General features: G+C 44.1%; 1 protein-coding gene across 1 annotated transcript in view; it reads left to right on the forward strand.

Moving 5' to 3' along the window:
- The first annotated feature begins 14,910 nt into the window (after positions 1 to 14,910).
- BARX2 (BARX homeobox 2) overlaps positions 14,911 to 22,834 on the forward strand; it is a 50,750-nt gene continuing 42,826 nt past the window's right edge. The window contains exon 1 of the mRNA XM_024209653.3: positions 14,911 to 15,246. Coding sequence (XP_024065421.1) covers positions 15,060 to 15,246 — 187 coding nt within the window. The 5' untranslated portion in view covers positions 14,911 to 15,059. The remainder of the gene's footprint in view (positions 15,247 to 22,834) is intronic.

A 22,834-nucleotide genomic window follows, 5' to 3' on the forward strand; every position in this document is an offset into this window, starting at 1 on the left:
AGACTCATCACCTTAAATGTAATGGAAATATCTGCTAATGAATGAGCCCTCGTTACAAGGAAATGCTTAATTGACAGTGGCCACCGGATAACAGGGTTTAATTAATAAATCTGGGTGGCGTCTCCTAAATCACAGGAAGGGATTACAGAGGTTAATGTGTCTGTCTGATGGACTTTTATGGAAGAGTTTTGCTGCCTGTCTTTAACCTGCTGGTCTCCCACCCTGACATTTGTGAAGGGGAGAGTCAATTGGTTAGAAAAACACAGCGGACCTGTCTGAATGTTTGAACTGGGGTTCGCTGGCATCTGGGAAGGGGGGATTGGACCAAGGGGATAGTTGTTTCCCTGACGCTCCATCCAGCAACTGGGTTTCTGTTGTAACCGCTCACACATCACCATGCATTCCACAAACAGTCCTCTCTCAAACTTAACATTTTCATTATGGGCTCGTTAGCTTCTCGGCATTGCTCCTAGCAACGGCCACACCGATGCTAGTGATGCTTTTGCTTTGGGAGCAATTCATTAATAGACATGGGCCAGATCCTCAGCTGGTGTAAATCGACATAGACCCAGTGACATCAATGGAGCTAGGCTGATTTACACTCGCTGAGAATCTGGCTCCGTGTTTAATTGCAAGCTGTTCTCTAGTGTGCTTGGAGAGCCGGAGCCAGATTCACTGAGGACAGGTTTCCATTGCTCAGATTTGCAAGCTGCTTGGATGTTAGGTCCTTTCTTCTTCACATCGTCCCTTTCCCAAGGTTCCTGGTACAGTATGAGCAGCTAAGGAAAGCCCAAGGACTGCTTGCCTGAGGGTACGTCTATACTTACCTCTGGGTTCAGCGGTAAGCAATCGATCTTCTGGGATCGATTTATCGCGTCTTGTCTAGACGTGATAAATCGATCCTGGAAGTCCTCGCCGTCGACGCCGGTACTCCTGCTCCGCAAGAGGAGTAAGCGGAGTCGATGGGGGAGCCTGCCTGCCGCGTGTGGACCCGCGGTAAGTACCTTGTAGTTCGAACTAAGGTACTTCGACTTCAGCTACGTTATTCACGTAGCTGAAGTTGCGTATCTTAGTTCGAACTGGGGGGTTAGTGTGGACCAGCCCTGAGTGTCTGTTTGAATAAGTATCTGATCACAGCCTCTTTTCTATATGCCCCAGAGGTAAGTACACCAGAGACCTGATTCTCCACCACCTTACATTCTGGGGCAACATTTACACCTGTGCAAAATGGGGCTATAATCAAGCTCTTTGGGTCAGGACCAGTTTTTTGCTTGGCGATTGTGCAGCTCCTAGCACAATGATGTCCTGGTTCATACGCGGGGCTCCTAGGTGCTACCACGATACAAAAAAATAATAATCATACTGAACCTGAAAGACAGCATTTCCCATCCACTTTGCAGATAATTGAGCCAATGGTTTTCAAGTTCTCAGGGTCCCTTTAAAAGAGGAACAGACAGCAGCAGCACTTGTGCTTCTAATACAAGGAGGTTTCATATGCACAGGTGTATCAGTATAAGGACCAAACCCTCAGCTAGTATAAATTGGCATGGCTCCATTGGACCTAACCCGATTTACACCAGCTGAGGATCTGGCCCGTGTATTTATGTTTTCGCACTGAAACAAAATGACAGCCGGGCTTTCAGCATGAAAACGAAAACACGAATCCAGTTTTAAGGAGTGCCTCTCTTCAAACAATCTCCCCTATGACCACGAGAGAAACATTTGTATATACAAACAGGAATATCATGCGGCAATGTGGCATTACCAGTTCTGCTGAAAACAATTAGGCATATAAAACCCCACAGTCATCTCCTTGCCTTTCCGGAACAGCCGTTTGTGGTTCACCACCATAGCTTTAATAAATCCATATCCTGGCTATTTTGGTTTGATCTGAGAACCTTTTAGCCTGGTTGTTGTGTGTAAATTAGGGTGACCAGATGTCCCAGTATTCGGGGTTTTGTCTTATATATGCAACTATCCCCCACAACATCCCGGGAACAAAAGTGTCCTGATTTTTCACACTTGCTATCTTGTCACTCTAGTGTAAATCGCTGTTAAAACTTAGACGTGGATAAATTCTTCCCCACAGAGACACTGTCATAAATCCAGAGCGAGTCCACAGAAGTCCATGGAGCTAATCTGGCGTTTATACTGGTTCTGCTGACAGCAGAATTTAGCCAAACAAATCTAGTTAGCTCTAATGGTGCTCAGGCTTCAGTCTGTTATGGACCATAGGCCAGCTCCTCAGGTGATCTAAATCGATGCAGTTTCGTTGAAACCAATGATACTAGACCAATTTACACCAGCTGAAGATTTGGTCCCAGATCCTAATCCTGATCTTCTTGAAGTCAATGGGAGTTTTCCACTAACTTCAGTGGAAACAGCAGCTGGCTGTGTCATCATTTATACCTGTGTGAAGTGGGTGGCAAATGCAGACTGGTGGTAGCATGTTACACCACTTTGCAAATGATGACACAAGGTGCAATGTAGAAAAGACTCTTGCCTCATAACTTAAACAAACAAACATCCTAATTTATGTTACCCATATTCAAAATCAATGTCCTCTTATGGACCATCTTCCCACCCATCCCCAATCTTGCACTTTCCCTGCAGTAACTACACAGTTGTAAAGTGTATGTTCTGTCCTGCTCTAGTCCACATAGGGGATAAAAGCTTACTACTGCTGTCAACTAATAGTTCCTTCTTTGGCTGAAACAAGAGCAGTCTGAACTTTAGGGCTGAAAGGTCTGGATTCAAACCCTGCTGATTGCTGGAGGGACGGGGGGTTGAGGAAGTTGTTACACTTCTTATCAACACACTATTATCAACACAATATTGAGCTGGAAATAAATTTGCTTTAGCATGATGAGTTTACCTGCTCTGTTCCCCCACCCCGCCCTGCCCACATACAACATCCTGGGTGGCTTCTGGGGTGTTTCTTTCCACCTTCCAAGGTGCTGGTCTTTCCTTTCATTAGGACTGAATTGCTCTGATCTGCCCTAGTCACTTTGCAATCTGCTTCTGTTCTCTTGTGCATTTGTGCCTACCTCCTGGTTTTGGTGCTGTGTGCAAATTTGATTGCCCCTGGATTTCTCCATGAGGAAAGAAAGACATGAAGCAAATGGGCAACGTAAAGAGAGGGACTGGCAGAGGTGGCGGTAGTGGAGGCTTAAAGTCTATTGGGTCAGAAGAGCCGCTGGGAACCCTTTGAGATCCCTGTAGTAGGTTATGACTAATAGGAAGCGTCATTCCTTGGAGAGAGAGATTCTTCTCTATTTGACAGAAGTGACTCCTTGTACCACCTAGAAATGGCCCATAAACCTCACCTTGAGAATCCCTGTCCCAAAGCTAGCGGAGAAGTATTGTATTTATCTACTGGCAGGGCAAAGAAGAGTGCTGAAGAGCAAAGCAAAGAGATGGAAATGCCAGATTTTAGCCCTTGGGTTGGTGATGCTCCTTGCAATGACAGGACCTTAAGTTCTCTCTCGTTCTTTCTGCCTCCCTTCCAGCACAGAATAGTATGTTGTCACTTTGCTTCACTTCTTTCCTAGATCAGATCGTAAGCTCTTTGGGGTAGGGATCATTTTTTCCCTGTGTTTGTACAGCACCTAGCACGACAGGGTCCTAGTCCATGACTGCAGCTCCTAGGTGCCACTGCTATACAAATAGTTGTTAGTCATAATAGTTAATATCCTCAAATTCCTTTACAGCATTAAAAAAATACAATGATGGATTAAGCACAGATTGTAGCTATTGTGAGCTCTTGTATGGACTGTCAGCCTCTTTGGGACAGGAACTGTCTTAGCTCAGTGGGGCCCGATCCCTGATCAGTGCCTCCAGGGGCATAAGTAAGGAGTAAGGGAGAATTCTGCTTCTCCTCCTCTGCTAAAAGTAGGATGGCATTCCCTCTCCTATCCCTGCATACCCCTAGGCCCCCTTCCTCCTTGGCTGAAAGCATCCCTTCCTGTTTCAATTTGCTTTAACCCCTGGACACCACTGTGCTAGAAATATTAGCAAATTTAGGAACTGGGAGCAGAGAGGGAGAGGAATGGAAGAGACTCAAGCAAAGGCGGAGAGGCATGTGCTCAGACGGGATTTGAAATTACTGGCAGACTAGGCAGGTGTAGGGAGTGCTGGCTGTCAGGAGCTGCTCTCGCCCCAGCGATGGGGAGACTGTGAGAAGGAAGGAAGGACGGGGAGGCTGGGGCTGCATGCGAGGATAGGAGAAAGAGACGAACATGGAGCAGGTGCATGGAGGGTTTTGAAAGCAAAGAGTAACTGCTGATACCTGTGGCAGATAGGGCCATTTGTACCATCTGAGCTAACCCCTGCTGGAAATTGGTTGCTGGCTCCTGTTGGCTGGAATCGGGGCTAATCCCCAGCCTAGGCATGCCTGAGACCCATGGTGGCAGTAAGAAAGGATGTTGCAGTGGCCCAGGCATGAAGAGATGGAAGCCGAAATGAGGCTTTCATAAGAGGTGGTGCGGGGGCAGCATAGCCACGTTCCAGCGGTAGCCGCAGGCAGGTCTGCAGACACAGGAGAGGTGGAGGAAAAGTTCAGGGTCAAGGGTAATGCCAAGGTTATGGACAGTGGAGCACAATGGGAAGTCCAAGTCAAGGAGACAGGGGAGTTATGTTTGAGGATGCTCCTTAAGCACATGGGGCTTGGAATTGCCTACCAGTTGTTTAGTGTAATACACCACCCCTTAGCTCAATATAACACAGTGAAAGCTCCTGGGCTTAACCAATGGCACCAGTGCTCAAACTAGGGGCTTAACAGCTACATGTATTTTAATGTCCTAATTATGTTCAGTGGCAATTGAGTTATGTCTGACCTCTCACTGTACCTCATTGATACTGAATGTTCTTTCTGTGGAGGCGGGGTTATCCCCACATGGTGCAGGACTAGACTTTGCATGCAAACACTTTTCACTAAATGAAACAGGAATGAGCCATAGCTGCCAGAGTTAAAAAGATTTCCAGATTCCTGCATTATGCCTTGGGTCCTAGTAAGCAATAGCATGCCATTTAAAGTCAGGAGCCATAGATTTTTCTCCCCCATCTGACTCTTCTCTTCCCCTATCAGATGCACCCCCTTCACCAGCAGCCTGACCTCCCCTGGACCATAAGTCGCTACACCCAGCCCTTCCAAGGAGCTTCATGCCTCAAGGGAAAGTCTACGATCCCTCCCCCACCCTGCTCCTTACCCCTCCCTCTAATGTCCTGGGACCAACCCGGCTACAACAACATTGATATAAAATAAACACACAACCGACTCCTTCATGTACAGCAGAACCTGGATTTCACCAAGCTTCCAAACGACCAGGTTTATGAAGCATTTTTCCCGGACAGAAAAACAAAATCACGCAATGCAAGTGATGCTGATGAAGAACAAGCTGATATCCCTTCGTGTTCCACTGCCCTCAGTGCACTGGAAATTGCTTTGCAGTGGTTTGAAGGACAAGTAGTAAATGATGCAGTGCTCCGTACTACAACTTTCACTCCACCCCGCCTGTCATTTTGGGATGTTTTGATTTTATGAACTCTTCAGTCCCCAGTTAGTTTGTAAAATAGGACTTCTACTGCAATACCTCCTACCTCCTGGGTGCTGGAGACCTAGAGTTTGTACAATAACTTCTGCTGTGCTTTATTATTTATCTAATCCCAGGGCCTGACTCTCCCCTCTCTCGCACTGGTGTAAATCAGGAGTAACTCCAGCGAAGTGAGTGGATTGCACCAATGTGAGACTTGTGTAAGTGAGCTGAGAAGCAAGACCTTGGCTTTTATACTGCACCGTGGTCTCTAAGCTCCTTACAGAAATCTATCTCCTATGCATGGTCTGCACAGAAGGTGGTCCCTGTGCTGTCAGTGTGGGCTATGTGGCACACTCAGTGTATCTTGGGGTGGCTGACGGACTCTCAGGTGGAATGGTTGCACTGAGATACATTCTGGGCTCAGATCTGGGGCCTGCAGAACTATAGGGCCTAGGAATGAAGGAGCCTGTCTAGAAACCGGTTATAAAGATTGACGCTTGATGGCATCAGTAAGTCCCTCTGGGCTTCTTGCAGGCTGAGAGAGTGGCAGATTGTCAATTCCTTAAAGTTCCTGAAACACCATCCACTCCAGTATGAATAGACTCCTTGTGGAAAGCCCACATGATTGCAATGTGTTACGGGTGTCTCTATGGTGACTGAGACATACTCTTGGTCTATTGGTTTGGATTTTTTTCCCCTTCTCCCCATTCAGGTATATCATCCCAAGAAAAAAAGAAAAACCGGGCAGGTATGATCCCTGTGGACCATGGATGCAGCATCAGTTACAGAATGTCAAAGGATTCCTGTTCCTCACTGCAAAGGAATTGAAAGCATCATCTTTTTAAGCTACCACCCATCTTGGCAGAGATCCACCCAGAGCCAGGCAAAAATAATTGAGCACAGCACAGCTAGCTCCAGATGTGGAACCCTGATCAGTTTTAGGCCAGGGCACAGGTTAAAGGCCAAACCAGGGCTAGGGTTTGGGGTCCCCCGGTGCCAAAATCAGGTAAGCTGTTCTCAAGACATTTCAGCCCCAAACCGTGAGGATCTAATGATATCAGGTGGTTTCTACTACATCATCATCAAATATGCATAGACTGCTGAGGACCATTGTGCTGGCCAGTGTGACCACGGTTGATGTCATCACCCCAGGGATGTTCCCCACGGGTGGCACCCGGTAGGGTCAGGGCAGGCACCCCTTTGCGCATTGATGGAGAGTTTGAGAGCATGGTGTGCCAGGTTTGTCCATCTTGTGACATGGCTGAAAAGAGTCCAAGGCTACTTTGGAATATAATGAGCGTCTGAAGGAAAGCCACTACCTTGAGCTCAAATCTCTCCAGAACAGCTGTTTGGATGAGATTTTCATCACCGTGTCCACATTGAAATGAACTCCTGGAGGCTTTGAATCTGACCTGGGACCAAAACCCCTAAGAGCACAGCAGGAGGGGATGTGTTGGCCATGATATTTTGGAAATGGTATATGAAATCCAGGGTGAATGGAGGAGTGCACTAGTGGGCAGTGTTCTTTTTGTGCAAAAGTCCCTGATACACCAAGCCCCTTTGAGATCCAAAGACTTTTGCTTAATAGTCACATCACACAGATGGGGTGGAACTCTAACCAGAGGTCTGCTCAAGACTAAATTTAAAGCCTGACTTGAAGCCCAACTAGCCCACGGCCGACCCAACCCCACCCCGTGCCCAAGAGTGTCACATCGTTTTCAGACCTGACTCAAACCCAACACTCCTTCCCAGATCTGTGTCAGCAGCACTGCCGCTGCCTCATCCTTGGGGCTCAGCTTGGTGGGGGCTTCCTACACCCTGAACCTCATGCCCATGATCTGTCTCTGGCCAGTGCCTGCCTGGGGGGGTGGGGACAGCAGTGGCTGCGTGCCCCGCTCCTGCTAGCTGCCGCCACCTCGCCGAGGAGGGTGCTGTGGAGTGAGAGACGCTGCGACTTGTCGGCACGGTCATCCCGCAGCACACACAGAGCAGCCAAGCGGGAGCTGGGCACACAGCCACCATCTCACTGACCCCATCGGCAGTAGGAGGTGATCAGAGCCTACCCGACCAGAGCCCAAGAGTGTTGGGTGGTTGCCGGACCCGACCCAACCTGACACTTGTAGTAGGGTCCCATCAGGCTCGGGTCGGGTTGCAAGGCTCTAGCCCGAATGCCTGCACAAAACATGAGCGAATGGCCTCTGAGAGGAGGTTCTCTGCCGGGTTGAGAGGATGGAATCCTCACCACCCAGACTATGGAGCCTCCTAGGAGCTCCCGCGGCTCTTAGTCCTCTTGCTCAGTGGATCCACATCGTTGTGGAGAAACTGGCCATGTTCCTGACCCTTCCCAAGCCCCCTGGCTCCTGGCCCTCTCCACCCCCTGCATGGTGGCACCGAGAAAGTCACCACAGAGCAGGGTTCTATGCTATAGCGGGGCTCTCCCTCAATGGGATGGCAGTGGAATCACAGTCATCATCTTTGAGATCTACCATCATCCCTTTTCCAGGCTACAGGATCTGGCCCATGATACTGTAGGACACTGCAATGAGGGATGCAGTAGAAAGGGCTGGGCAGAGTTGCTACTGCTTGTGCTCACCTGCTTTGCTAACTCCAGTAAGGCTGCGGTTTCCAGTTCATCTTTCACAGATTAGCACAGTCTCTGGACTAAACTGGCTGCAGAAAGTTATTGTTCAAAATCCAGCTGGTTTATTGGATTTTTGACTCTAGCGCTGCACAGAAGGCCCCTGAACTCCCTCAAACATATTACGCTCTCTGAGTCTCTCGAAATCTAGCCACAGCCAGAGTGAGAGTCTGTGGCCTAAGTTTCCAGCTAGCCTGATTTCGGATGCACCATACTTCTACACCTCCTCCCATTTCCCGTCCCAAACAAACTTTCCAGTGTTTCAAATGGAAGCTCATTTGGATGATTACCCAGGGTAGAATGCAATGGCTCAGTGCTTGCGCTGCCCCAACTCCCATTGGCTTCCCTAGCATTCGGGTTCACATGGTACACAGGAATGGGCCTGAAGGCTGCAGCAAAGAAGTATATCACGAGACGGGCTTGAGATAAGGACAGCTACTTAAAGGGAGTGGTTAGATAAACCGAGGCTTAAGTTATTTTCTTCACTTTCATTGCAGTGAGATTGGAGCTGGGGAGGGCTCTGGGGTTCTGTTTCCTGGTCTGCCACAGACTTTGGCCAAGTCACTTAACCTTTCTGTGATTCGGGTTAATCTTCTAGAACTTGTGGATAATAATACTTACTTACCTGACAGTTGTGAAGAGAAGCTTAATTACGTGCTGTTCCCAGAAGCCATTAATATCCTTCAGTTTAAGGCACTAATATAATTACAAAGTATTCATTATTATTATTGTTATTAGAGCTCATGACAGATTTCTTTATAGATGTGTCGCTGGTTTCTACTTTGTGATATGATGGGAAGAAAACCTCCAGAATGAGAGCCTGATTCTAATCTCACACTCATTTAATTCCACTCTGCATTTCCAGTGGTGTCACATCAGAATCAGGCCCTGAATGTGTAAACTGGGCGGGATCACCCTAACAGCACCATGCTCTTACATAGAGCTCTTCATGTGCAGATCTCAAGGCACTTTACAAAGGAAGTTCAAAGCACTGGCCACATTCCAGACATGGAGAAACTGAGGCACAGACAGGGGGAATGACTTGCCCAAGGTCACATGCGGACCCCAGGTCTCTTGGCTCCTGGACTATGCTGCCTCCAAGTAGGGATGTGTAATCTTGTTCTTCCTGCAATCGGCTTGTATCTCCAATTTAACTGACCTATTTTTATAACAGGCCAATTTGGGCCAACTGTAATGTGATCAATTCTGCATGGTTTAATTCCTTTCCAGGTAGCACAGAGCCCATTCCTGTAGGAACACAGACACACTAACTTAACAGCTTCCCTTGTTTTAAGGCCCCCTCCCATTGAAATCAAAGGGAGTTTTGCCTTTGGCTTCAGCAGTGGCCAGATTGGACCCCTCAGAGCGCAAGTGCTCTCCCGAACTGCATTATTTCGTACTCCACAAGCTCAGCGGTGGGTGTGCCCTGCCATTATATAGGGCACCAAGGAACACACCAAACCGGATAGAATAAATCCGTACCAGTCATGGGGCAGGATCACTGGCAGAATTGGAGATGTTTAGAGAGATGTTTATGGGGTGGTGCAGATTTTCCGATGGGTGTTGTATAGATAGCATGTACACCTGAGTATATGCCAAGAAATGTAGGCCTCCTTTTGGCAGGTAAACATTTGGTGTGTTTTTTTCTTGCAACTGCTATGAGCCCAGAATCAGGACTGGGGAAGCTGGGATGTACAGGAAGAAAACTGTACCAGCTTGGATGGCCAAACATAGAAATAGGACTTGACCTGCAGAATAGCCACAACTGGCACTTTGCACCAGTCTTAGGACAGCGAGGAAAGCAGAAATTGTGAAGAACGTCATGTAAGGCAAATCCTCCTTCTGATCTCTCTGGGCACAGTGTGAGGTGGAGTGAGTGAAGCCAACAGATGTGCTAAATCCACAGCATTCATAGCCAGGTGCTAGTGCCGCAATTTCCAGTGGTTTGCCTGCCCAGCCGTCTGCCCCACCAATCATACACTGAGATCACCTTCTTCCTCCTTCTCCTTTTCTCTCTACTCCTCATCCAGGTTTTAATGAGAATACTGAAAGTAGAGCATCCCTGAAATCATAATCCTGCAAACTGATGTGTCTGTCACTTTTCCCCCCAAAGGAGTTGAACTGGAAATAGAGGGAAAGAAATCCAGAGACTTAAAAAATAGCAGCACGGGGTCTTCTGAAAAGCGCCCTTGGAACAGCAAAGAGTGCAGGGCAAGAAGCGATGTGTTTTAAGGCTCAGGATCGGGGTAGTCAATGGGCGGACCGGGGGCCAAATCCAGACTGCCAGATGCTTTTGAATGGACCCCAAAATCTTTTTATTTACTTATTGTTATCGTTATTGTTATTTTTTAATTATTATTTTCTCTGGAATCTGGACCTTGACTAAACCGTGCCCAAGAAATTTGGACTTTGCCAAAAATAATTGACTACCCCGGCTCAGGTACTTTTGAGGTGAACCAGACAGGTGGCAAAATGGTATTTGCCTTTCAGATTGTTCTGTGTGTGGATTTTGTGCTGGTGAAGGGAGCTGCTTTGACGGGTCCTTTGGGACTGAATTCTCCTCACTAGCCATGGCAGGGGCAGGGAGAAAGCACCCTTTTCCCCTGTGCTGCTATATCCGCGTTAGCAAATAGGGGAAGTCCTAGAGTAGACAGGATGCAGCATCTAACCCTTCTCAGAGCTCCTGTGCACTGTCTAAAATGAATACTTCCAGTAGTGCTGGAGTTACTCAACTTTCTCAGGGCCCGCACCGCCTGCAGTCATTCACAGCTGTGCAAAGCCAGTGCATTCTGACTAGGTGGCATTTGTAAAATCCACCTGTAAAATGGGGCTAAGAATTCTGACCTACTTTGCCAACTGCTGTGAGATCTACTTGGTATTATTATTTGATGCCTGCTCTGCACCGGTGTAAATGAAGGCGCAGGGCAACAGTGTGTCATGCCACCGGTGTTGTCCAAAAAGTCCTAAGACTGGATTGAGGTCAGACAACAAGCCGGCACCAGAGCTGGAAACAGAACCCACGTCTCCTGCAGCCTGAAGCACAAGGCCACTCATCCTCTCTCCATTGAAAGCCTCTTTCCGGGGCTGGGTGACTGTTATTTGCACGATTTGCTTGTGTTCCCCTGTCACAGGGATGAGCTCTCTTGTCTTCATCATGAAAGATCCTAAACTGAGGAACGTGCTTAGATTCTTGCCTATTTCTTCCCTGATTCTGATTCTGTCCTTGCAGAAACAAAATTCATTGGAGACGATGGGCTGCAGGATCAAGTCCCTGGATTTTTATACACACACACACACACACACTCTCCCCCTTGAGTAAAAGGGCACATGCAGAAGTCCCAACCAGTTACTGTTATATACCTCAGGCTGATCTGCCTTTTGTAGAGTACAGGTATCCCTCCTCCTCTCCCCAAATTACTGCCAATTCCCCCCCTCTCTCACACACATACCATGGCATGCATTTCACCTTCCTTCTCCTCCCCATCCATCCCCACTCATCCCATTTCTTGGGAGTGAAGCAATCATAGGGGAGAAGGAGTTACCAGACAGGCAGCCCTGCTTCGGGAGACGCTTGGTGGCTCCAACAGCTGTGCGGGGTTTGAGTCTCTTTGGCAGATGTTTGGTTTTCCAGCCACTTCATTAATGTTGGAAACAAAACCCCTGATTATTCCTGACCAAAGCACTCCTTTTATGATTGACAGCCAGCGTGTGTTTCATTCCACATAACCCATCTTATTGCTCTAGTTTTTTTTTCTTTTCTTTTTTTAAAATTCTCATTATTAACAAAGTTCTTTTGGACACTTCAGAAAACTGATCCCATCTGCCAATTCAGCTCTCCCTGGGATCTAGCCGGGGAGTTTGCGGCTCCTGGAGTGGCTGATGAGAACCTGGTAAAGACCGAAGTGTCAGCTGCAGATCTGCCAGGAACCAGACTTTCAGATGCAGGAGTGAAATAAACCAGACAATAAAGGACCCAAGTCCTTGAATCAGCTGGGTGTAAAGCGTAACAGCTCCACTGAAATAGATTTCTGCTTTGCAGCTTGTCAATTTCATGAAAGGCTGTTTCACTCTCAGCATCTGTCCTGCACCCTAAAATTAGCAGAAGTCATAGATTTATCTGCTGTGTCTTGTCAGATTCCCTTAAAGCTATTTCACTGCAGCAACTGCACTCTGAAATGCCAGGGGAAATTGCCCATCTCCAGCTACTAGCCACAAACAAAGAAGGCGCAGCAAACGCAAGGAAGCATAATGACCCTATCTGCTTTCACATATTGTGGGGTTTTTCCGTTTCAGGATTCAAACCCTGACTTCTTTGGGACTTTATTTATTTACTTATGATCAGCAAACGTTCGCTATTTATGATGACACTTTGAGTTATCGTTAGATATTTTATTTCTTTGAAATAATCATTATTCGTGTTATCTGTTGCCTTGAAAATGTAGTTCTTAAAATCTGTTTGTTTTCGCATTAAAAACTGGATATTGCTATTATTACTATAAAATAATCTAATCCCTCGAGATATTTTTGGGGTGGTTTAGCAATTTAAACAACAGTTCTTCAATTTAAAAATAAAAATAATTAAGAGCATTCGGACACATTTTTGTTTGAACTCATCCCTTACCATTTTAATTAAATTCCTGTTTACTGTAATCACCTTTAATTTCTCAGCTGCAAAAAGAATAAACAAAGTATATTCCAAGTGTAGTAAATAAAATACTATTTATTTTAAATATTGATGCGTTCCTAATTACTTTTAATGAACAAAGATTATTGGTGTTCTCTCTCTGATTTATAAAAATTGCTGATTGGGGTTTTTTAAAACAGGTATCTGTACATTTAAAAAATTGCTCTATATTTGAAGAAAACATCAAAATTAGATCGTCTGTTTCCCTGAGCTTGCTATTCCAATTTTTGACAGCGTTTAGAAAGGATATCCACATTATTTTTATGGTTCTCAAAATAGACCGTAAAACCAAACAGTATTTGCAATAGAAAAAGAAATATTGATCAAACGGAAGACAATTGTAACAGGATTCCAATATATGTTTTATAATGGAACCACAGCAAACAAAAAGTTACCCAAACTCCATGCTAAAGACTCTGAATAGATTGTTTTTTCTCTTTCAAAACACAATACTTTCCATACAAACAAACACGAAATCTATAATTTCTCAACTTTCTAAAAATTAAAATATATGCTTTGTTACCTTATAGGTCAACGTGACTTTGAAAATAAAAAAGTGAGCAATACAGTTTTGCAGAATATATTAATGTATTTATTACATCTAATAATAAATCTATACTTAGAAAAATTCAGTATATAGCTACTTTCTTAATTAATTTAACAATTGTTTGCATCATATAGTCGATTCACGCAATTTAGTTAATGAGGGACAGACCAGAATCAACAAACAATTGATGTCAAAAGTAATTCAAATAATTCTTGTGCTGAAAAAATCCTGTTCAAAACGAGGCGTGGGATCATTTCTAAAAGCAGTACAAATCCCTATCTCAAGAACGATTCTTCCTGCAAATCGGGAAGAAATTGACACAGTATGAACATAAACCAGAGAAATAAAAATCGAGCTAAGTCATCAGGAAATGTTTGGCTTCTGCAAAGCGCAGGAAAATTGCACGAAAGCCCAGAGGCATTTGAAATTAAACAACAAAGAAAAATTAATAATCTTTAGAAGTAAACGAATTGACACATGATTGCTTAAAAGGAGACGAGAAAATGAGTAGCAGCACTTAAGAACAATTATGGAACATTAACAAATAATAATTTCTGCAAAACACTTGCAAGCAATGAAAGTGACACTATTTGCCAAGAATCTCTTTCCATTTTTAATCTGTCTGAGCTTCATACTCTGGAGCGAGGTGTTCAGTACTACTCGGTAGGGGGGAAAACTGCATTTCCAAAGACCACAAAGTTATCTGATAAACAGCTGAGAGAAAATGGCCAGGCAGAAACTTATCTGAAAACAACCCAATAGCGACTAATGCTGCATTAGTGAAGAAAGTGTTTACAATACAGTACACCTATAGTTCTCTCTGTATAATACTCCAAGCCCTTGGCCGCAAACACAGCAAATTCCTTAATTGTTTAGCCATTATAAAAGCTCTATTAGCTTCTGAACACGTAATTACCTCCTATTTTGTCTCCCTTTACACGAACTGTCGGTAAAGAAATACTCATTTGTGGGTTGGTGTGTGCACAAGTACATACCCACAAACGAGTGTTTCTTACAGACAGTTCGTGCAAAGGGAGGGAAATAGGTAATTAATTGTCCTGAAGCTAAGAAAGCTTCTCTCTGCAACACATCTCAGAGCGCTGGTGTATATTTGCTCTCTCTGTACAATTGTTCCAAAGTGCTTAATAACTTCCTGATGGACCACATTGCTACTTGAATTTTCAAGCCTTAAACTAATTACGGGGGTGGGGGGTGGAGAGAGAGAGAGAAAAAGTCACCCTGGAAGCTTTCCAGCATTGGAAGGCAAAGCCGAATTAAAAACACACCCCGGTCGCTTAAAATAGAGCGCGCGCGCCCGTGCGCCCGGGATCCTCCCAGCCGCGAGCTGGGGGAAGCAGGGAGCGCCGGGGATGAGCGCAGGAGAAGCCGGAGGCTGCCCTGATTGACAGCTGAAGTGTCCTAAAAAGGGCTCGGCGAGATGCTTATCGGGAGGTTTATATAGCAGCCGAGCGAGCGCACGCTGGAGAGCGCTCATTCACCCCGGCAAGCCGCAGAGACCACGCCTGGGGTGGGGGGCCACCCTTTGGCAGCCCCGCTCCGCTCCCTGGGACCCTCCCCACGCCCCTTAGAAAGGGAGAGGTCCTTTCTCCGGCGTCCCAAAGCCCGGGCCGCTCTTCGGGGAAGGGGGCTTCCACCATGCACTGCCATGGCGAGCTGAGGCTCGCCTCCCCCGGGCAGCTCAAGGCAGCCAGGAGGCGCTACAAGACTTTCATGATCGATGAGATCCTATCCAAGGAGACCTGCGATTACTTTGAGAAACTTTCCCTTTACTCTGTCTGCCCTTCTCTCATCGTCAGACCCAAACCTCTGCACTCCTGTACTGGTAAGAGCTTGAATTTTCTCATCTCCCTCCCCCCCCATTCCCTTCTGCATCTACCTCCCAGGAAGGCTGGATCTGGGTGTGTGTGTGTGTGTGTGTCTGACCCTGGCACCAAGCTCCCTGAGATTTTGCAGCGCCCAGCCACCACAAGGGAAGGGATTTTTTGTCTCTGCAAGAACCCTGGGCGCTAGGGTTTCGCCTGGGATTGGAACAAGCAAGTGTGTGGTGGGGAGCTGAGAGTGCACAGAAAAGATTTGCAAGCAAAGCCCTTTTTAATGTGTGGTGGCGGTGAGGGGCAATAAAGTAGCTCGATTTCCCAGTGTGGACTCTGCAGGCGCGATGACATATTTGCAGCGGTGAACTAAGGAAAACCCTTTCCCCTAAACGCTCTCCTCTCTGGCCAAAACATTCACAAACTCCTCAGCCAGTCGATGCATCTTTCCTCTACGCTTTGTATTTTTCTATAGTTTGCTAAATATCCAGTGACACCCTATTTACCTCCCTCTGCAACAGACCCATCTTCAGCTCTCTCTGGAACATCCACAAATAAATGGTTGGGGGGAAAATATCCAGAACATATATACCCCCAACTAGATGGATTAAAGCCCTGATCAAGACTCAGAGAAGTCACTTATAAAATGGTCAGTGACATCAATGGGAACACGAATAAATAATAATAATAATAGCCCTAGTAATAATAGTTCCACTGTTGTTCAATGGCCTGATCTTGCATTATTTGGATACCCAAATCTCCCATTAGCTTTGGAAGAAGTTAGGACATATCAAATGGGAAAACGGAAAACATTCTGTTCATGTTACAAACACAGGGCTAGATTCTACGTACAGATTTGCACCAGTAGACCCCCGCACGGCTGTGGAGCACACTCACTTCAACTGATGGATGCCTTCAGTGGAAGTGATTTGCAGAATCAGAGCCATATGTGCTTTTGCAAACAAATTAGTCTGATGCAGTTTGTTAGGCGTGCACCCAAAATAAATGTCACTCTTCTGATACATTACAGGCAGAAAAGTTTTCTCCTCGCTAGGACACTATGAACTTCGCAAGACTGCTAAGCAGTTAGAGGGCTCAGCAGACTTTTATTCTCCCCAAAACTCTGTGTCCTCCCCACACACTTTTAGTAGAAACATTTATAACTTTGGAGAACCTAATGATAAAACTGATAATTAAAGTTATTTCAAAAAATGTTTCTAAAGGACCAATTCCTGGTAATGCTGATGCTAAAAATTAATGGAATGTTCTGAACCTGAAAATACAAGAAGTCTCTGCTGAAATCAGTGGGGAGTGCTGCCTACAGATTGATCCCCCACAGTTTGCCCCCCCGATTCCTCTGGCAGTAAATGAAGAGGAACCTCACTGATCTTAATGAAATTATACCGGTGTAAAACTTGATTTAAGTGACATCAGTCTGACCCATAGATTTTTATTTTTTTTTAAAAATAGGGACTTATTTAGTTCATGCAAGATCTACAGCTCCCCCTGCCTCAATACCCCAATTTGCAAATATTACTAATTAAATAGAAAGATGCTGGAGGCCAATACGGTAGCAAACCTCAATTTTACCTGCTTTTGGAGAGAGGGTGGTTATAGTGCAGTTCTTATTCATAATAAATGTCCTCATATTGATTCCTGCTTGGTTTTTAACCAACCACTGACATACTTCTGGTGGAAGGGATAGTTATTAATCAAGATCCCACTGGCAAGGGATTTTTTGCAGCTAACCCTCTGCTACAGTTTAGCCAGTGAAACTCTGTCCATAGTGAAAGTGGAATGAAAGTCCCCAATGGCTCCAATGCACAGCAGAGTGCAGGCTGCAAATCCTTACGGAGGGCCAGTCCTGCTCACGTTGGAGTCAATGGCAAAACACCCGTTAACTCCAGTCATGCAGGAATCGGACCAGACTAACCTTCCACTCCAGAGTAAAGATTTTTCTCTTTTCACTGTAGGACAATTCTATTTTACATAGAGGGGAAGTACCATAAAAGAAACCAGGCTACCAAAAATCCCCCAAGACTTTCAGAGGAGCAATAACCCAAACATCCAGTAATTTACAGGGCTGTAAAAATAGCTCAGCATTATAAAACAATACTTAGCTGCTTATCTGGGGTAAGCACTTCTGATTTAGTTTTGATGGGTGAATAAACTGTCATTAGCTGTTTCATTATCATCAAGCCTGTGGGAAGGTTGAGTGTATTTTTATGGGTGATTCCATGCCAGCTATGGAAAACGCTGGTTTTGCAAGGCTGAGATAATAATTCATAGACAAATGAACTGACACAGCAGTCGTGGATGATGCTATCATGACACATATGTTCTAATTATATTTAAACCCTGTTACTTTCTGTGTTTAGTAGTTCACTGAATTTCCCCTAGGGATTCTGCTAATAGCCCCAAATCCATCTGACCTATGCCATGACTGGGTTGATCGAAGATTCTGGTTTCTACTGGAATATGCTTCATAAAGTTGCATTGGTTGAGAAGCACTGGGAGGGATTTGCTGGTGTGATTAAAACCATAAGAGAAGTGGCTACAATAGTCCACACTTTCAAACTGTAAGCCACGGGTGGATTTATAGCTACAGTTAAAAATTTAGGTCATGTGAATCCTTTTATTATAAGAGAGGGAATTCTGTCATTGGCCAAGAAATGGAGTTAAACACATACATATAAATAAAGATGAAAGATAAAAAAAACACATAAAGCAAATAAAATAATCACCTACTGTCCAGATCAAACATTTCAAAAGAAAAGGTAGCACTGTGGCATTTACCCTACTGTTTGGCTGTCTTTTTACATTTTGATGCATTTAGTCTCCAACCTGGCTAAGGGAGATAGGCCTTTAACATTTGTTTGAGGGTCCCTCTTGGATTGATGATATAAAATGTCTTATGTCTAAAGCAGCGCAGGTATCCAACATTGCCCCTTTCTGATCGGAAGAGAGATCTTAGAAGCACTGGAAACCAAAGGGAAAACATTTTTCTTTTGCCTACGGTCAAGAGTTAAATATTTAACATGTGCAGTGGAATCAGCACAGAATGAACTTACCCTGCAGAGTGTGCCAGAGAAGCAGAATGAAAGTTCTGAATCGTTTCAACGTATCCGAAGTTCTGGTTGAGGGGGATGTTCACACCTCTGAACCTAAGCCCGTTGAAGTCAATGGAAAGACTCCTGTTGGGCTTGGATCATACCCAGAGTAAAATTGGGAGGGAGAGGGGGGAATAACTTCACTATAAAAGAGGCCCATTATGGTATACTTACATTTACTGTAGAAGTGTAAACGCCTGACATTTGTTGACAAAAAGCAACGAGAAGGCCCTGCAAGTATATAACTTAGCACAAAATAGTTAGCCAGGTTCAACTATATGTGGTGGTTAAGATCCACCATAATCAGATGCCAAAAATTATATATTCTTAATAAAGAGGACTATTTTTCAGATGGTTGTTAATAGCTCTCTGATGCTAGCTTCTTGGACTCTGATATCTTGGACAGTAGGAATATCCCTGTTCATTCATTTAATGGCCTTTGCATGTTATGTAGCAACTAACTAACTAACCTGACTTATTAATTGTTGTAGTTCTATTATTTAAAGTTTTCTATTTTGGGGGTTTTGTTATTGTATGATCTGAAGGTCAGAGAAGCCTTCAGACAATATTTCCAACTGAGTAGGACTCTATTATCAAAATGCATAATATTTAAAAATGTAAGTAAACAAAAATATGCTTGAATGAGCCTGTATTAATTCTATCCTGTTTACTGGCTTTTTTTTTTTTAATCTTGACTTCAATCATTAAACCTGACACCCGGTTAGCTCTTGGGGTGATGTATACTGTAAGTGTTTGGAAATCAAAGATGTTTCAGTTTCTAGGGCCAAACTGTAACTGCATCGTCTTTTCCTGGAATTGGTCCCTTCAAAATAAGTTGGATCCTTTGAAAAATAAAAGCCAGGGCACTGGATACTTAAAAACAAAATGTAATCCCTGGAGTCCCTGATGTTAAATAGTAATAAAAACAAATAGTATTTGCTCTACGCAGCCTCTAAACTATTTACATTCACAGGGTTGTTGGATAGAAAAGAACCCAAGAGCTTTGGGTCGGGGCTCTGTTTCAGTTCATCAAAGCTGACATTCTTTGGGCATTCATTGTGTTTGCCTATTCTACGTATTCCATCTTCCACAACATCTGTACTGTTGCTCATCAGAACGTGAGTAAAATGCCCCAGTGACTTAGAAGCTTGGTTTACACACAGTTTTTGTATCAGGATAACTATTTCAGTTAGGGGTATGCTTTTATTTTATTTTTTTAATTGAAGTAGTTACACTAATACCACCCCTAGCGTGGACGCCGTTATATTGGTAACAAAGTGCCTTTCACTGGTATAGATTATTTGCCTTCCCGTATGGGAATGCTATACTAGTATAAGCACTTTTATAACCGCATCCATGGAAGTTGTACCATTTTAGCTATTTCAGAATAGTTAAAGTGCTACAACTTTTGTGTATAGACAAGGCCCTAAATCCACTTCGGCCCTTTTGAAAATGTTAATCCTCTTCTAGTTATCCTCCTTGATAGATACCAATGGGACAGCATGCCTCCAAAGGTGACTTTCCTAGCTTTATTCTGCTCCCACTGAAATGATACTTTCCATTGATTTCAGTAGAGACGGGACTCAGTTCTCTCTCTCTATTTTTTTACCTGAGACTTGAGAAATATGACTCTCTAATGTAAAATCTATTGGAGACTGGAATAGTTGTTTGACATCTTTTCCCAAGGGAGAGAGGGAGAGGCCCAGGTTAAAGCTTTTTGGGCTACTGTTTCCTTTTCTCTCTTTTTTTGCTATGTGGATTAAACTACAGGGCATCTATAAATGTTGGATCCTATGGGAAGTTGTGGGCTTATGCAGCAAAGCATGAACTTTGATATTCCTGAACTTCTGTCAGGCTTGTCAACTTTTAGGAAAACACACAGAGAAAGTAGATTTCTTATGTCTTAAAGCAGCTCAGTTTTAGACCAATGACTGCAGAGCAATATGAAATTCCATGTGGTCTGGGTTGAAAAAGCCTAGGAATGGACAAGCTAACTCCACTTTGAATTTGATCTGGGACACTTTTTAAAATCCGGGTGGAAACCATTTGTGTTGGGCTAATGTTTAGCCAGACCTTTTCCTTTTAATTGAAGGGATACTGTTACGGAGTTCCTGGGGGAGAGCAGGGAACTGTGGGAAAGGAAAGGGGAATGGATACAGCATGTGTATCAAAGTGTGGAGAAAAATGAGATCCCCTTCCACCCAAAGCCTATTATCTGAAACATAACAGCTGTATTAATCCTGTTAAATAAAACAAATGCAAAGTTGTGGGTAATACCTTCTACCAGACTAATTTACACCTGAGTACACCAAAGCTCCTGTCAGTCATGCATCTTCAACTGGGATTGAATTGCCATCACAGGAGTATAACACAACTCTATCTGTCCAGAACTAAAAACCAGAGAGAGTGGCCAAAATCATCATTTTTGTTAATATAGCCCCAAAGCAGCAGCAGGCGCAGACTTCATCGGATTCGATCAAGTTCAACATCTATAAAAGATTCTGCGAATAGATACTGATATTGCTGTCACCTTCATCTACATATTTGTACAGTGATGCAAACAAGAAAACAAGTCTCTCGTTTTAAAAAACACTTTATCTGTCAGTTTCAGTTACAAAGACAAATAAAATCCTGTTGATGGATGTCAAACAGTAAAGACAAAATTCAAAAGAAAACAGTAACCCTGGAAAAAATATGCATAATTATTTCTCAAGTATAAATTTCCAGATCACTCTGGATCCTTTATTAAGATATTCCTAAAAATAGTTCCTAAATATTCCTAATAATAGTAAGGTACTTGAAGAAATACTTTACAATGTAGGGAGACTGTATGATACATGCATGTTAATATGCAGTGAAATACATGGGCATATCCAAACCTTGTACTAGACTTTGCCATAAGATTCTCCTCCAAACCATCCATGCACACATTGTTTTGCCTTTCAGTCATGACCTAACAAAAGTTTGAGCTTTGTCAGAATCTCAAAAGACAAACTTCTTCCTGTCTCGCATAAATCAAAGCTTGGCAGAAAAAATTACCAATGCAATTATTATGCCAAAGAAAAGCCAGATCCTCAGCTAATGTAAATTGGCATAACTCTGTTGACTTCAGTGGAGTTGTGTCGATCTGTACTGACTGAGGATTAGTCCCTAACAATAATTTTAAAGAGCTTGGCGTGCTTCAGGATGCCTAGACTTTGTCCTGTATGTTCTGTATATCTGCAGCAGAAAAAATAATGTATAAAGTGTCAAATGCTAAAATATGACACATGAAAGAAAATAATGAGTTGGCTAATGATAACAACAATTAAATATTTAGAGAAGGGCCTGAGCCAATGTCTTGGACCTGAATACACTCAGCCTTTGACAGTATCTGAGATTCAAAGCTGGATCGGGGGTCCGAATATTACAAATGACCCTTCTCTTTCTACTGAAACCGAACAGAAAATCCCAGATCTGAAAAACTCCAGCATTACAAAGGAGCCCTGTACGATATCACTTTTGTGCCACTGTGTGAAAAATAAGCACAGATATAAGTAAGCCAAGATTTTCACTTGGACAACACCTTTGCTTAAAAACTTGACCGAGTACTGCCTGAGCTCACCCAAGGTTATTTTTAGTGCATTACCTAAGAGTCATATACCAGTAGGGTGACCGGATGTCCTGATATTAGGGGATTTGTCTTATATATGCAACTATACCTTCCCCTCCCCCCCCCCAAAAGTGCCCCACATGATTCACACTTGCTATCTGGTCACCCTGTGTACCAGAGATTTTTAAATAGAACATCCCACTGGAGTCAATGGAGCACTCTGTTTGAAAACTGATGTGGCACATAGTATTTTATTACTTATTATTGGTGGTGGTGGTGTTTTGTGGGCTTCTGTAAAATGCAGGAACCACGGAATGAACATTTCGAAAGTTTTGAGTTCAGGAAGGACACGGCCATGGGCCATGGTGGGGGTTAATTTAGGGGGCTTGGACGGTAGAGAATGGTTCCGGACTCTGTGACGACTTTCAAATGCCTTTGTGTCTTTTGTCTTCATTGAAAAATGTATAAGTGAGGTATGGTTTCTGCTACTGCATGCAATATACAGTAAAAATATGAGGTGTGGAATGGGCCCTTGACAATTAGCAGCTAGACACTGCAGAGAGATTACTAGATGTATTCATTGTACATGTTTATTAACCAGTGCTGATGGGTGTCGAGAGCGGGGCCACACTCTGCTCATGGTTACTACTGTGCAGCCTCCTTGATTTCTATACATTTGGATACAAGCATTGGGTTCTACTCAGAGGGGCTGCATGGGTGTGATTGACAGCAGAATCTGTCCCACAAAGGGACTGGACCCTGATTTCCTTGCACATCCCCAATCATTCCCTGATTTCCATGAGAGTCTGGGTGCACTCAGGGTCAGGCCATGGGTCTTCAGAGTGTATAAAAAACAACCTTCCCATCAAAGTGAAAACATGAAGAGTCCCTCCAGCT

Source organism: Terrapene carolina, unplaced genomic scaffold, assembly GCF_002925995.2.
Source record: "Terrapene carolina triunguis isolate 2854851 unplaced genomic scaffold, T_m_triunguis-2.0 Scaffold374, whole genome shotgun sequence".
NCBI lineage: Eukaryota > Metazoa > Chordata > Testudines > Emydidae > Terrapene > Terrapene triunguis.